We start from the raw sequence: 15,985 nt of genomic DNA, 5'->3' as shown, positions 1-15,985 counted from the left end.
CAGCCAGTTCCTCTGCTTTCCTATTAGAAACTGACCATACTAAGCAGAACACACCATGGTCAGATCTCTAGCTGTGCTGGGAACTCAGTCTGCTCTCCTCCAATGATCAAACTTGTCCTGACCCCCCCCTCACACTATTGCTGCTGTTTCTCCTCCCTGTCTCTTATGCAGCTGAGAATAGAGTGTATATGATCAAATTTAAAAAAAAGGAGGCGACAAATTTATCTTTTTTTTTTTTATACATCAATACACAAATGTTTTGTCTTGCATTTCAATTTTAAACTGAATGGTAAGGGTTTACTGTACATATACTTTAAGAATGAGGCTTCCGCACATGCAGTCTGTCTGCGTCAGCCATGGTAATCTGTCCTTAACAGCTGGTAATTGCTGTCTTTGCGAACAACTGAGGAGTCGAGTATAGCTGTGTTTGCTGTCAGCCTGTCATTGCTTTGAATAGGTGGAGCAGCTGTAGTTTTTCGCACACACCTGTCATTCCAGCTGCAGGAATCTACAGATTCTTAAAGTTGGAATTCGCAGTTTGTGCTAATCACATGTGTGACTGAAGGCTTAGTCTCACAAACAATGTAGACAAGATGGCAGTAACCCAGAGAGGTACTAAATACAGTGGTGGATCCCACAGCTTATCGTGGTCACTCACATGTAATTGCTCAGTTTTCAGCTGACAACAGAAATGTATGAGCTTACTGGTTCCTGGCAGAATCAATACATTTTCAAAATCCCATTTTAGATGAAATCACTGGGGAATATACACCCTGCTCTTCTGTTCTGGTCTTGAGACCAATGTCTTTGCCTGAGGCTTGTTGACTTTTTTGCCCTCCTTTTCTTGCCACTGCCACTCTTCTAGAGACAGGTCTTCTACACCAATGATCTGCTAATTATGAAAAGGAATTTAGAGTGAGAAAATCAAATAGCTATTCCTCACATTGCAAGAGTGTCTCCTAACTTTTGTGATGACTGCTAAGTGAAGAATTTTCTACCAAGTTTACTGGTGGACCATCTGCATTGCTAATCTTTCCTCGAAGGGGAAGCATCTATGGCAGTTATTAATAGTTGCCTTTCTTTGCACTCTTTTCAGTTCCACAACTTCTTTTTGGTGTACTGGTGTCCAAAACTGAGCTCATATTCAAAATGAGGATTTAATAATGACTTTTCATAGGGCAAAGTTATGCCTCTCTCTCAAGCCTACTGGGAAAATATGTTATAAATATACCCCTAAGCGGGTATAGAAATATAGTGTCATCCCTGCCTGTTACCCAAACTTCTAGCTTACTAAAGAGTAAAATTGAAAAATTATGTGAGCTAAAACAAAGCCCATGCTAGAATGACAACACTTGAACACTGAAATTGTGTTTTCTACAGACTGCAACAAAGCAGTTCTCATGCATAAGTTACCTGTATTAGCTCCCGTTTCTCTTTTTCTCCTGAACTGATCGCTTTTTTGATAGCTTTCATTTCATTCAGAATAGCTTGAGCTTCATCAAGTTTATAACCAACATGGTTTCCCGACATTTTCAGGTCAATCCTGTATTTGTAAAGAGAAAGCAAGAAACACAAGGTAGTAATAATTATTTTATCCATTCACAATATGTATAATTTAAAATCCAATGTGGATAGGTTTTCATTTTATATACCATTCGCAATATGATTTTAGAGACTAAATGAGGATTCCAATATTATCTTGAAACTATATTCAACACAGATTTTCTATCTGCATTTTGTATAAACTATAAACCGACTGGCTATGGGTTTTTACATTATTTTGGACATCGGGCGCTCCTCTCCAATTGTTCCCCAAAGTAATGCCTCCATTGTTGTTATCAGAAAGTTAGCAGCCCAAAACCACAACAGAGTCTATCAGTCACCAACCCATTGGAAACAATTTCCTTCACACAGTAACTTGCCGCTAGGCAGCTGTGGGCGGCACCAGTCCAGCGCTATCTTCCACTCAAACTGGACTTCCCTACTCACAGAATTTGAGGTATAGACATCTAAACATTTACTGTGTGTGTTTATCAGGGAAATAAGTCTATTTGGGGTGATGGGCATTCAGCTGTCTTACTTGAGGCTGGGTTCACACTTATGAATTGGATGTGGGTTTCCCTGCATCCAATTTGCATAGCAGGAGAATATGACCTGCTCTCTATGGAGCCGTTGATGTGTCTCCGGAGCAGCTGTGGGACGCACTTCACAGAAACACTGTGCGTCTTTGCCTCCATTTCAGGGCCAAACTTAGGCAAAGATTCTGCCCTGATTTGTTCCTGAAATGGAGAACAGGGACGGACAGCATTGCTGTGCGATCCGCAGCCAGTTTAGGTGTGAACCAAGTCTAAAGGGGAGAATCATGGCTAAAAAAGCTCCCCATGTATCACTGTCTTATGTCCTCGCAGACCAACTTTTCAGACAACTCCATAGGGGCACGGATCTCAAAATACTTTTTTGTAGAACTCTCAATAGGTACAACTGATGTAATATTATCCAAGTGTATTGTTAATTCACCATGACCAATCTTTGGGGACAGGATCGGGTAAAGAAATTTTATATTATAACAAGAGTATGGTAAAAAAAAAAATTAGATCTGCACTATATCAGCCTTATTCAAGAAGTCTAGGTAGACCTAGTCTAGCTTAGGACTGGTGTAACAGTAGCTATAGTCTCAAGTTTGTGCGGCATTAACCTCAAGCAATCAACCAGATGGCTTCTCTGGGTTGTTTCACAAAAATTTTTCAAGGCTGCAAAAAGGTAGAGATTTACAGGAGGTATTGAGAGCTGGATCCAGGTCCACGTTAAAGTTTTCCCCTCAAGTACAAGAGGCATAGCCAAAGTTTTTTCTATGATAAAAAAAAAGTTGTTGCATGTTTTGGGGGCATAGATTGTCAGTCAATGGCTCTCTGCTTTTTTCTCCAGCGCTCACTGGAGAACTGGACTGTGGAGTGGGTGGGAGGGAGGGGCTTGCTCAGGCTCTCAGCACTATGGTCGGGACCTTTTCAAAGCCTGAACTGGCTCTGTGACGTCAGCAGGCTTCAGGGGCACTCCTGTGATCCATAGGAGAAGTGTGGCCAAAAAAGCTTTGGCCGTACTTCTCCTTTAAGTCTGTCATGTACCTTCCTTGTACAGCCAGTGATTATTCCACAGAACATGTCTGGCATTGAAAATCATGCCTGCAGAGGTAAAAAAATACATAATATTCAAGGTTTCTATTTATGTTTAAAGTTTCTATCTAGTGCCCTGAATTCATGTTTTTTTAAATGGTCGGGTGACTATGACTTGCTATTTTAAACAGGGTTGGTTGGCTAAGTTCTTGAATTGTGTTTTCAAAAGTATTTAAATTATGTCGTTTTAACTGTCCTTTCATAACCTCTGCAGGCTACTTGGATACTTTGCCGCCACGCCTGTTATTATGGAGCACAGCCTCCAGTATATAAATATACGTGAGAATAAAAACTCTAATATTGCAGTCTTAACACCGAAAACAACTAATGTAGAATTCACTGGCTTTCTGCTTTGACTTCTATCATCCAATCATGAGCAAGCAAAATAAATATATTTTTTTTTATTATTTTCTTTGCACATGATTGGGTATTCCTTGTAAAGTGATTATTTACCACATTCACCAAGCTTAGTGAAAATTCCCTTGCAAAGTAAGCACCCTATTTGCCTTTAGTAAATCAACTCTTCAAACTTCAAAGTGTGAAGAAAACTTTCAGTATTCTTCATAAAACTATATAGTCAGGAATATGTGTATATATACCCTCTGTATGGTCTTCATATCGAATCTTGGTGGGAGGATGCTGTATTAACTAAAGGGGTTGTAAAGTCTCAAGGTTTTTGCCCTTTATGCATTCTATGCATTAAAGTGAAAAACCTTCTGTGCTGCAGCAGCGACCCAGAGCCCCCCTTTTACTTACCTGAACCCATTTCTTCCAGCATCAATGATGAGCCCAGCATATCCAGCTGCTGTTTTGGGTCCTCGTTGGATAGATTTATATCGGCAGGAACGATTGGCTACCGCTGCTGTCAATCAAATCCAGTGAGATGGGTGCCGGGCCGAGTCCTGCTGCCTGTGTCAATGGACGCAGCAGCCCGCATGAGTGCCCCCATTGAATGCGGCTCTCCGCGGGGGCACTCGATGAGGAAGAGGACCCAGGAGCGCCGCTGGGCACCACAGAAGAGGAGGATCGGAGCCACTCTGTGCAAAACCCTTGCACATAGGAGGCAAGAACATGTTTGTTATATATAAAATAAAAACACAAACCTTTACAATCACTTAGCTTCAGTTTTTTGCTCTACAGATACACAAGTGGCCTGTCACTACACACAGGAATACAGATGCACAACATAATGTGTCCATGTGCCTAAGGAGACCTTCCTAGTCTCCCACTCCCCTTAAATAGAATCTGAGAGGGCATTTCCAATAATGCCAAGCCAGGACCATGACATCATTAACCACTGCACAAAGTGCCAGAACTAAAAAAAACTTTGCTGGCAGGTGAGAAGAACCACTTAACCAGTTCCCGACTGGCGCACACTGATGTACGTCGGCAGAATGGCACGGGCAGGCATATTGGCGTACAGGTACGTCCATTTTTATATGCCGCCCTGCCATCGCGTGCGCGCCGCCAGCGGTGCACTCGCGTGCCGGTCAGGACCCCGTGAGTCCAGTCATGGGTCCCGCGGACTCGATCGCCGCGGGGATACCCGCGATCTTCTCATGGGGCGGCTGAACGGGGAGATGCCGTTGTAAACAGCATTTCCCCGTTCTGCCTAGCAACAAGTGACGCTGATCTCTGCTCCATGTGATTGGAGCAGAGATCAGTGTTCACTAACACACAGCCCAGCCCCCCACAGTTAGTAACACGCCCCTAGGAACACTTAACCACTACACTGCCACCCCCTGGTTAACCCCTTCACTGTCAGCGTCATTTACACAGTAATCAGTGCATTTGTATAGCACTGATTGCTCTATAAATGACAATGGTCCCAAAAATTTGTAAAAAATGTCCGATGTGTCCGCCATAATGTCGCAGTCACAATAAAAATCGCTGATCGCCACCATTACTAGTAAAAAAAAAAATTATTAATAAAAATGCCATAAAACTATCCCCTATTTTGTAAACGCTATAACTTTTGCGCAAACCAATCAATCGCTTATTGTGATTTTTTTTTACCTAAAATATGTAGAAGAATACGTATCGGCCTAAACTGAGGGAAATTTTTTTTTTTTTACATATATTTTTGGGGGATATTTATTATAACAAAAAGTAAAAAATATGCGTTTTTTTTCAAAATTGTCACTCTATTTTTGTTTATAGCGCAAAAAATAAAAACCGCAGGGGTGATCAAATACCACCAAAAGGAAGCTCTATTTGTAGGAAAAAAAGGACGTCAATTTTGTTTGGGAGCCACGCCGCACGACCGCGCAATTGTCAGTTAAACCGACGCAGTGCCGAATCGCAAAAAGTGGTCTGGTCATTGGCCTGCAAAATGGTCCGGTCTGAAAGTGGTTAAATAGGAAAAAGGAAAACACTGAAGTTTCTTTCACATCACTACACAGTGAAATCCATATGGCTCTTACTAAGGCCAGAACAAAACTAGCTAGTTATCGATTAAAGAAAAATTGCAGAGAATTATTGGTTTCAGGTTTTGTGACACCAGTATACACACAGAGCATGGCATACCTTGCTGGCACATCTAGAAAACGGAACACAGCGACAGTATCTCTTCAAGGTAAAAAAACACTATTTACTGCTAATAATGAAATGGTAAAATAAACAATGGATTTTTCTACTCTCGCTAAAATCCTTTAGTACTGTAGTTCATTGGAGGAATTCATCATGGCTTACTAAAGCCACACTGGTATTTCAGTAAGAGGAGTATAGCTGTTTAATAGGTTTATCAAGGATACAATAAGAGTAGAGAACGTTCTTTTTTGTCTGTACTTGGGAAATAATGCAGAAATACTATATGACAGATCATTCAAAAGGTATTAGTAACTACTTCAGGAGTTCTTTTATGCGCACATTGAAGAAGGCTTTTTCGGAGCAATAAAGCCTTACTAAGCATTCCATGTCAATCATAGCAAGATCAAAAAGAAGCCTTCCTAATCTGCTTTCTCTATTTGATCTTCACTGAAATGTCAACTCCTAATGTAAATCTGCATGTTGCACATTCATTTTCTTTTGTTTTCAAACCTCGCCACCAAAAGAAACAACTGCTCACAGAATTGTTGAACGTATATGAGTGATTGCTTCAGTAAAAAGGAATGCAATTAAACTTATCGGTGTTAATTTCTCTGCATTATTCGTAGCAGTTAGTTAATGTTTATGCAGTACTACCCTGATTTTGTGCTAGCAATCCAAATTTGCTCTACTTTAATATCCCATTAAGTGCAACAGAGGTACTGTTGCCGACTCGAAAAGGAAGCTACTGGTAGATCAAATGTTTTTTTTTTTCTGTGTATGTAATGTTTTTAAAGAGACAACACATGAGGAAATGTGTATGCACTAAGAGATATTGTTTCCCCCCCCCCCAGACATACGCTTCAGGGTCACAGGTTGAGGGTTGCATTATTATGTTAAAATACAGAAATATTGTTCAATGAAAGCGAGACCTTTATGAAGATTTCCGCAAATAATAGCACTGCATGACAATCTCGCTATAATTGCCACAGCAGGAAGCAGGATGTATAACCCTTTGAAAAAAGATTGCTTATAAAAATGGTGTGCGATTGCACAATACACAATAAAATGGAGAGCATTTAAGGAAATGAATTAAACTAGCCGGGCAAAAGTTTCTCAGCTGGGGACACACTTGAATTCAGACCTGAGTGGCATTGCCATAGAGATACAAAGAGAATACTCCCATAGTACCAAACAAATCAGTTACTATACAGGTGCAAAATATAGAAGTAGCCATGTGATATACCGTATATACTCGAGTATAAGCCGAGATTTTCAGCCTCTTTTTTGAGGCTGAAAGTGCCCCCCTCGGCTTATACTCGAGTCATCGCTGTCTGCCCGCTCGATCAGCGTGTCGAGCAGACAGACAGCGGCCATTCTATTCAAAAGCCGCGCCTCCGGCTCCGCCTTCGCCTGTGATAGGCGGAACACTGAATTTCCCAGCAGCCTGTGTTCCGCCTATCACGGACATCGTATCATCCTCGTACTACGGACGAGGATGATACGACGTCTGTGATAGGCGGAACACAGGCTGCTGGGAAATTCAGTGTTCCGCCTATCACAGGCGAAGGCGGCGGCGCAGCTTTTGAATTTTACAATGGCCGCCGACGAAGAGGGCACGGGACGGAGGCAAGGCAAGGCACGGCACGGCACGGGACGGGACGGGACGGGGGCAAGGCAAGGCACGACACGGGACGGATGCAAGGAGGCAAGGCACGGGACGGAGGCAAGGAGGCAAGGCACGGGACGGAGGCTCGGGACAAAGGTAGGCTGGACACACACACACACACACACACACACACACACACACACATGGATGGAGACACACACAGGGATGGATGGATGGATGGATGGAGACACACACACACAGGGATGGATGGATGGATGGATGGAGACACACACACACAGGGATGGATGGATGGATGGATGGAGACACACACACACAGGGATGGATGGATGGATGGACACACACACACACAGGGATGGATGGACGGACACACAGGGATGGACGGACACACAGGGATGGACGGACACACAGGGATGGACGGACACACAGGGATGGACGGACACACACACAGGGATGGACGGACACACACACAGGGATGGACAGGCATGTCTCACCCTCGGCTTATACACGAGTCAGTAAGTTTGCCAGTTTTTTTGGGGGTAAATTGGGGGCCTCGGCTTATATTCGGGTCGGCCTATACTCGAGTATATACGGTAGTCAATTGTTCATTACCAACTTTTTTACTACTTTATTATGCATTAAATGAAATGTAAACAAAGCAGACAGAACTTACTGTCGAAGGGTTTGGTAGCCATTTTCCTTGTATTGTAGTTCTTGCTGCATATAGGCTACTTCTCTCTTCAGTTTGTTAACCTGCATTTGGGAATTTTAGAAAGTGTCAACAATAATTTACCTTAATCATTAGTAAAACCCAACATAAGACATACTGTTATTTTATTGGGGAGATTATATTTATGTGGTAGATGCTTTTCCAATGAGTTGTGCCAGTCCAAACTGTATTTTAGGGCATTGCAGCCCACTTTTATTAAATAGATGGAAAGTTCACATAGATATTAGTTGCCCATGTGGGGGTTCTTTCACATCAATATGAACAGTCAAATGAAAATACTGAGCCACATGACTCCATTGCTGGGAGCAATGCTGCTCTTCTTACCAGTCCCTCCTACTGTGTTGTCCAGCTCTACTGGTTCACTTGGCTCTCTTAGCCTTTAGTTGTAGTGCCCTGCTGCATAGCCCAATCCTAGCATCTGGATAGGGTTTTCCTGACACCCCAATAGGGGCCACCTGACTCCTGGAACGAGACCTCCTGTACCTGGCTGCTGGCTGGATCTCCTCTGACCCCTAGGTGAGACCTCTTGTCTCTTGACCCTCTGATCCCTGGGTGAAACCCTCTGTCTCCCAAACTGGGAGCTCTGAGCTATCCTCAGGCTTGAGTATGTATGTTATGTAATATCAAAACAACTTTGAAAAGCAATGTATTGGTACGTTGTCCCCTTTAAGAGCCACCAGAGGCGTCCACTGCACAGTGTGGGTCCCAATGTGTGTGGCCGGCAGACGTGATTGCGGGCATGACAGCCAGAACAGGGATTTGTGTGTGTAAACACACAAATCTGTGTTCTGTCAGAGGAGAGGCAACAGATAGTTTGTTCCTAGCAAATAAGAACAGCAATATGTGAGTAAGTGAAGTGGGGTGGATGGCGCTACCTATATAAGTAAATAAGAACAGCGATATGCCTCCTCCCTCAGTGAGTCAGTCCCACCCCCCCTCCCCAACATGAGGCCCCATACACACTATTAGATTTTTGTCTTCAGATTTACAAAAACTATATAATGAGGCCAAACCTTAAGAGTTTCAATTTGTATACAATCGGGCAGGCCCTTGCACTACATGGTTTTGGTAAATCTGAAGACAAAAATCTGCAGAAAATCTAATAGTGTGTATGGTGTCTAAGAAACATTAAATAGGGAACACGTTTAACCCCTTGATCGCCCCCTAGTGTTAACCCCTTACCTACCTGTGACATTTACACAGTAATCAGTGCATTTTTATAGCACTGATAGCTGTATAAATGTCAATGGTCCCAAAAATGTTTCAAATGTGTCCACCACAATATCGCAGTACCACTAAAAATCACAGGTCATACTAGTAAAAAATAAAAAATAAAATAATAAAAATGCCATAAATCCTTCCCATAGTTTGTAGACGTTATAACTTTTGCGCAAACCAATCAATACGCTTATTGCGATTTTTTTTTACCAATAATATGTAGAAGAATATATATTGGCCTAAACTGATAAAGTTTAGGCCAATATATATAATGTACATAAAATATATATAAAATATATATAGTACATAAAATATATATAATGTACATAAAACGTGTGGGGTTTTTCAAAACATTTTTGGGGGGTATTTAATATAGCAAAAAGTAAAAAATATATATATATATATATTTTTTCGAACTTGATGCTCTTATGTTTATAGCGCAAAGAATAAAAACTACAGAGGTGATCAAATACCACCAAAAGGAAGCTCTATATGTGGAAAATAAAGGACGACAATTTTATTTGGGTAATAGGAGACCACCGCTCCAGGTCAGTTCACCAAAAGACTGCTTACCTCTCCAAGCAGGTAAGGGTCCCAGGTGCAGACTGATTGCACAGACCAGATAGATGAAGAATGAACAAAACTCTGGACAGCCGCACTCCGGATCAGATGAAAAGTAAAAAGTGCCTCAGCTATGAGTAAACGCTAGGCTTAGCGTGAAACGCGTCATCAATTTTTGTTTTTTTCTCCCTTTGTTGTTATTTGTGTGATGTGAGGTTATTTTACTTTGAAGAAATAAAAGGCACTTTTTACTTTTCATCTGATCCAGAGTGCGGCTGTCCAGAGTTTTGTTCATTCTTCATCAATTTTATTTGGGTACAGCTTTGTACAACTGCGCAATTGTCAGTTAAATTGACGCAGTGCCGTATCGCAAAAAAACGCCTGGTCATTAAGCATTTTAAGCATTAAAATCTTCTAGTCTGTAAGTGGATGAATATGAAAAAGCAAACAATTCAATTTAATTGTATAATATACAATTATTATATAATGATTTTCTAACATATATGTCTTAAAAGTTAACTTTAACCACTTCACACCAAATCACGTACATGTAGGTCATTTGGTTGAAATGGTTATACCGGGCTGATGCCTGCAGCTGCAGGCATCACCCTGGTACATTTCTTCATGAGAGAGCGGTTGGCTCTCTCATGATAACAACTGATGCGGCTAATTATAAGGATCGGGAGGGGATATATTTTGAAGTGTAAAGGAGCTATTTGGGGTCTTTTAGACCCCTAATCCTTCCATAAAAAGAGTACCTGTCATATCCTATTACTGTCAAAAGTGATGTTTACATTCCTTGTGACAGCAATAAAAGTGATCAGATTTTTTATTTATTTTTTAAAGGGACAGTGTTGAATAAAAAAAAAAAAAAAAAAAGAAAGAAAATAAGAAAAAAAAATGTTTAAGGTGCACCAAAGAAAACGCATGCCTAAATTGTTAACAGTATTCAAATCACACATGTGAGGAATCGCCGTGATCGTTGGAGCAAGAGCAATAATTCTAGCAAAAGACCTCCTCTGTAACTATAAATCAATAAATGTTAAAAAAATTTAAACATCGCCGATGGTGATTTTTAAGTACCCTAGTTTGATGTTTCTCTACGAGTGCACGCAATGTTAAAGCATGACATGTTAGGTATCTATTTACTCGGTGTAACATCATCTTCACAATATGCAAAAATTGGGCTAACTTTATGGTTTTCTTATTTTTTAATGCAAATTTTTTTCTTCTTTCCAAAAAGAATTGTGCTTGAAAGACCGTTGCACAAATATTATGTGACATAAAATATTGCAATGACCAGCCTGTTTTTCTCTAGGGTATATAAAATATCTAAAATGTTAGGGGGTTCCAAGTAATTTTCACACAAAAAATACTGATTTTAACTTGTAAGCAACAAGTGTCAGAAATGGGCCTGGTCCAGAGCTGGTTAAAGGCCAACTCCAGACAGACAATGTTTTTCTTTTAGTTTTGACTGGAGTGGGGAAGAGATTGCAGTGACCCCATTTGAGAGATTTCCTCTCATTTCCTTTTGAGACAAGAAATGGAAGGAAAAATCTTTAGTTGGGACACAATCTGCAACAAAATACATCCTTCTGAGTAAAATAAGAAAGGGATGAAACTACAATCAGTCTACATCAAGGATTTTGGAAACAAATCCTATATCTGCAAAAGAACGCCAAACATTGAGAGCCCTATTGACAGTGACACTAATAAAAGTGTAACTTTACAGTTGATTGCTCAGTTCAGGTAATCAATTCAAGTGAATTTAAAATTCAAATCTTTCCCTAAGCTTGACTGACCTATTAAATTGAACCAAAATATACTTACAAATGCTCCTTTGCAAATTAGCCCAACTTTTAACATACCTTTCTTTAAAACGACAAAGGTACTGTATGGCCAAATCTTGTGTTGCCATACTTTTCTTCTGGGTCACAGAAGTGCACTTATTTCTGCACTTCTGTGATTCAGATTCAACTAACAGCGTATAAAGCTTGTCGGCTTTCCTCACCGAGCTGCTCCACTCTCTGGATGTATCCAGACAGTATTGGAATCCACCCAGATGCCTGACCAGAAAGCTGGCGCAAGCATCTCAGCATGCTGTTGAGAGTCTAAGCCAGCCATTTCCACCCTCTCCACAGCCCGATGCTCCAGTGAAGGGCAGAGCAGAGAGCGATGACTGATGGAGAATTGAGTGATCAGCTATCATGTGATCGCTCAGTTCTCGGTCATAGAGCCAGCAGAGACAGCTACAGCATCAAACAGATGTTTTTTCCTTTGTCATTTTAAATAAATCATAGATTTTCAAAAAATGATATGGACATACCCTGGACTTTGCAGTAGCAATTTCAGCTTTCAGAATTTCAGGATCATATTTTGAATTAGAAGAGGAACTTGAAGCCACTAATATAAAAAGGAAAAAAATACAAATATAAAATTTCAGGTACATATAAATAATTATCTTTGTGGGGTAGTTCCACACAATTACAAAAATGAGAAATAAATGTTTTGGGGGGCGATTATGAATCCATATTTCAAACATTTTCAAAGCATGCATTTTTTGTGTGATAAATAGTATAGCGTAGCATTAGGGTTTTAGTATTTGAGAAAATGTTTTTACTGCATAGCTCCTTCAAACTGTCTCCGATTGATCTCAGTGCCTACGCGTTTCAGAAATGAAGATGAAAATTCAGACTATTATAAAATTGCAAGTTGGTGTATTTTCAGACATGGCAACCTCCCCGAGCACTGCTCCAAATGACAACGCTGCTTAGGGAAGAAGAGTACCATTGACTGGAGCAGTGGTTGGAGAAGGGGGGAGGGGCTGGGGTGAACAGGCAAGCTGCTGCATTGTGTAAGTCTGAGTATGTGTGGTCAGCACAGGTTATTCTTAACGATTGAAGTGAAGTGGAGTTCCACCATAATTTGCATGCAACATGTGTTGCTGATCGCTACGCCATTCCTTTTTGGATAATGTCATTTTTTTTTTAATATATAGTAGCTTCTTTCATAAAAAAAGGTCCACTTCCATCCTAACCTTGTCAAACCCTTATCCTTATTGGCTCCTGGGATACCAGTCTATTCAATCCTACGAGTCAATGGGCATCCTCCGCGGCTAGCATTGCGTTATTTCTAAACCTGAAATGACGCAATGCTAGACTTCATTATTATGGTCGTGGGAAAGTCCCACTGCACATGTGCGAGATCAGGAGGTGCTTGCTGCGTATTCAGCAGCACCTTATCCCCGAAGAGACTCCTAGTGGGCTTCAGATACTCACACACAGGAGGGTACAGTGAGTACCAATACTTTTAATAACAACATTTTTTTTCAGATGTAGCATATGCTGATTTTTAAAACATAATTGACAACTACCACGGGGGTGATTAAAAAAAAAATAAAAAATAAAAAAAAAGGCTGGAACAGGCAAGAAGTTCGCTTTAACCCCCCTGACGGTATTCCCGAGTCTGGCTCGGGGTGGAATTTTCATACCAAAAGCGGTATCCCCGAGCCAGACTCGGGACTGCATCTCTGGATCCAGGAGGAGGTTTACTTACCTTCTCCCTCGGATCCAGCGTTGTCTCCCCGCTGTACGAGCGAGCCGTGTCTCGCTCGATTCATCACATCGCTGATCTCCGTTCCCTGCGAGCGTTGCGACGCACGGGGACGGAGATCGGCGCCAAATTCAAAAAGTGAAACAAACAGTAAACATACAGTATAATGTAATCTTACAGATTACATTGCTGTATGTAAATATTTCACATCCCCGTTGTCCCTAGTGGTCTGCCCAGTGTCCTGCATGCAGTTTTATATAATAAAAACTGTTCTTTATGCCTGGAAACTGGAGATTGTCCATAGCAACCAAAACTGTCACTTTACATCAAAAATGATTTTATACCAGCTAGAAAACAGCAATAATAAATTGGAATCACTCACAGAATTGAGCGATATCGATTTGTGGGGAGATCCGTCATCAAATACTGAAAAGTAATGACAGTGACAATTCTGCAACTGAGCAAATTTCAGTGTTTTTGATTTGATTACATTATTGAATAATTTTTATTATTGTTATATTATTATTTGGTACAATTATTTATAATTATTTATTATATTATAATTTATGATTTCATTTTTCAAACTTTATTATACCTGGGATGTCTGCTAGACTCTGGTTTGGACAGATTTAGGAGAGTTATTCCTAAGAATTGCAGGACTACAATATAAAACGCCAAATTTTCATGCAAAATAATTGTACCGCTTTCAGCACCTAAAATCTGAAATAATCGTACCGCCAGGGAGGTTAATAAAAGTCCCATGATTGCATTACACTAATAAATAGCAAGGCTTTATTTGGGCATAAGTGGGTGAGTACTCAGGTTTTTAACAGAGACACAATAGTCAAATGGATCAATTACTTTAATTTTTTCTACAATACTTACAACTTGGCTGAGATCCAAGCTTATGTTTCCAAACATCGTGAAGCTGCCTATATTCCTGTTGGGCTAGTTCAAGCCTTTGCTGTTTGACTTGGTAAATCTCTTTTTGAGCATCCAGAGCTTCCTGAGCAAGCACTAGATAGTCCTTCAACATGCACTCCTGTTGTCCTCTCCATTGCACCCGAGGATCCTCTATCTGTGTGGTTTCTGCAAAGAAATGAGCAAATATTCTGGATATTATATACTGTAGACTCTCCTAGCTACAGCCATTTAACCACTTCAGCCCGGACCAATTTTCAGCCTAAGGACCAGAGGTCTTTTTACAATTTTGCACTGCACTGCTTTAATTGGTAATTGTGCGGTCATGCAATGTTGTACCCAAACGAAATTTGCGTCCTTTTCTTCTCCACAAATAGAGCTTTCTTTTGATGGTATTTGATTGCCTCTGCGATTTTTATTTTTTGCAATATAAATGGAAAAAGACCGAAAATTTTGAGAAAAAAATATATTTTCTACTTTTTGTTCTAAGAAAAATCGAATAAACTCAATTTTAGTCATACATTTAGGGCAAAATTTATTCAGCCACATGTCTTTAGTAAAAAAAAGGTCAATAAGCGCATATTTATTGGTTTGCGCAAAAGTTATAGCGTCTACAAACTAGAGTACATTTTCTGGAATTTACACAGCTTTTAATTTATGACTGCCCATCTCATTTCTTGAGGTGCTAAAATGGCAGGGCAGTACAAACCCCCCCAAATGACCCCATTTTGGAAAGTAGACACCCCAAGGAAATTGCTGAGGGGCATGTTGAGCACACCAAATATTTTTTTTTTGTCCCAAGTGATTGAATAATGACACAAAAAAAAAAAGTTTACAAAAAGTTGTCACTAAATGATATATTGCTCACACATGCCATAGTTATATGTGGAATTGCACCACAAAATATAATCTGCTGCTTCTCCTGAGTACAGGGATACCGCATATGTGCGACTTTTTGGGAGTCTAGCTCAGTACGGCAACCCGAAAATCAATCACTGCCTTCAGGGTTTCTAAGGGCGCAAATTTTTGATTTCACTCCTCACTATCTATCACAGTTTTGAAGGACATAAAATGCCAAAATAGCACAACCCCCCCCCCCCCCCCCCCAAATGACCCCATTTTGGAAAGTAGACACCCCAAGCCATTTACTGAGAGGCATGTTGAGTCCATGAAATATTTTATATGTTGCCACAAGTTGCAGGAATATTAAAAATTTTTATTTTTTTTGCACAAAGTTGTCACTAAATGATATATTGTTCACACATGCTATAGGCACAAGTCAAATTACACACCAAAATAAATTCTTCTGCTACTCCCGAGTACGGGGATACCACATGTGGGGGACTTTTTGGGAGCCTAGCCACGTACGGGACCCCGAAAACCAAGGACTGCCTTCAGGATTTAAATATAAAACGCTACCAAAAAAAAAACTGTTAGCGATCGCAGGGATCAGGCCTGACTCTGTGATCGCTGTAGTTATGCGTTTAGTGTTTTGTAAGTGACAGTGATCGATCGATACTGCACTTGGGTGGGCTGGGCGGAGGGGCAAAACGCAGGTGCTAGCAGGTATCTGGGCTGATCCCACTAATAATGCGTTATTTTTGGAACCTTAAACTGCTGGGGAAGCTAGTATAGATCTGAGCAGATCAGATATTGATCTGTTCAGATTCTATACCACTA

The 15,985-nt window shown here is 40.7% G+C and overlaps 1 protein-coding gene across 2 annotated transcripts in view; it reads right to left on the bottom strand.

The window, feature by feature from the left end:
* Positions 1 to 15,985, bottom strand: part of WWC1 (WW and C2 domain containing 1) — a 231,890-nt gene that overhangs the window by 86,625 nt on the left and 129,280 nt on the right. For both annotated transcript variants that reach the window (XM_077473485.1, XM_077473484.1), the window contains exons 3-6: positions 14,270 to 14,473; positions 12,159 to 12,235; positions 7,997 to 8,076; positions 1,414 to 1,543 (exon numbers count right to left, since the gene is read on the bottom strand). In XM_077473485.1, coding sequence (XP_077329611.1) covers positions 1,414 to 1,543; positions 7,997 to 8,076; positions 12,159 to 12,235; positions 14,270 to 14,473 — 491 coding nt within the window. The remainder of the gene's footprint in view (positions 1 to 1,413; positions 1,544 to 7,996; positions 8,077 to 12,158; positions 12,236 to 14,269; positions 14,474 to 15,985) is intronic.

The sequence above is a fragment of the Lithobates pipiens genome, unplaced genomic scaffold (assembly GCF_037356315.1).
Source record: "Lithobates pipiens isolate NorthernLeopardFrog02 unplaced genomic scaffold, aLitPip1_a1.2 Scaffold_8, whole genome shotgun sequence".
NCBI classification, from domain to species: domain Eukaryota; kingdom Metazoa; phylum Chordata; class Amphibia; order Anura; family Ranidae; genus Lithobates; species Lithobates pipiens.
This window is presented reverse-complemented; position numbering and strand designations above follow the sequence as displayed.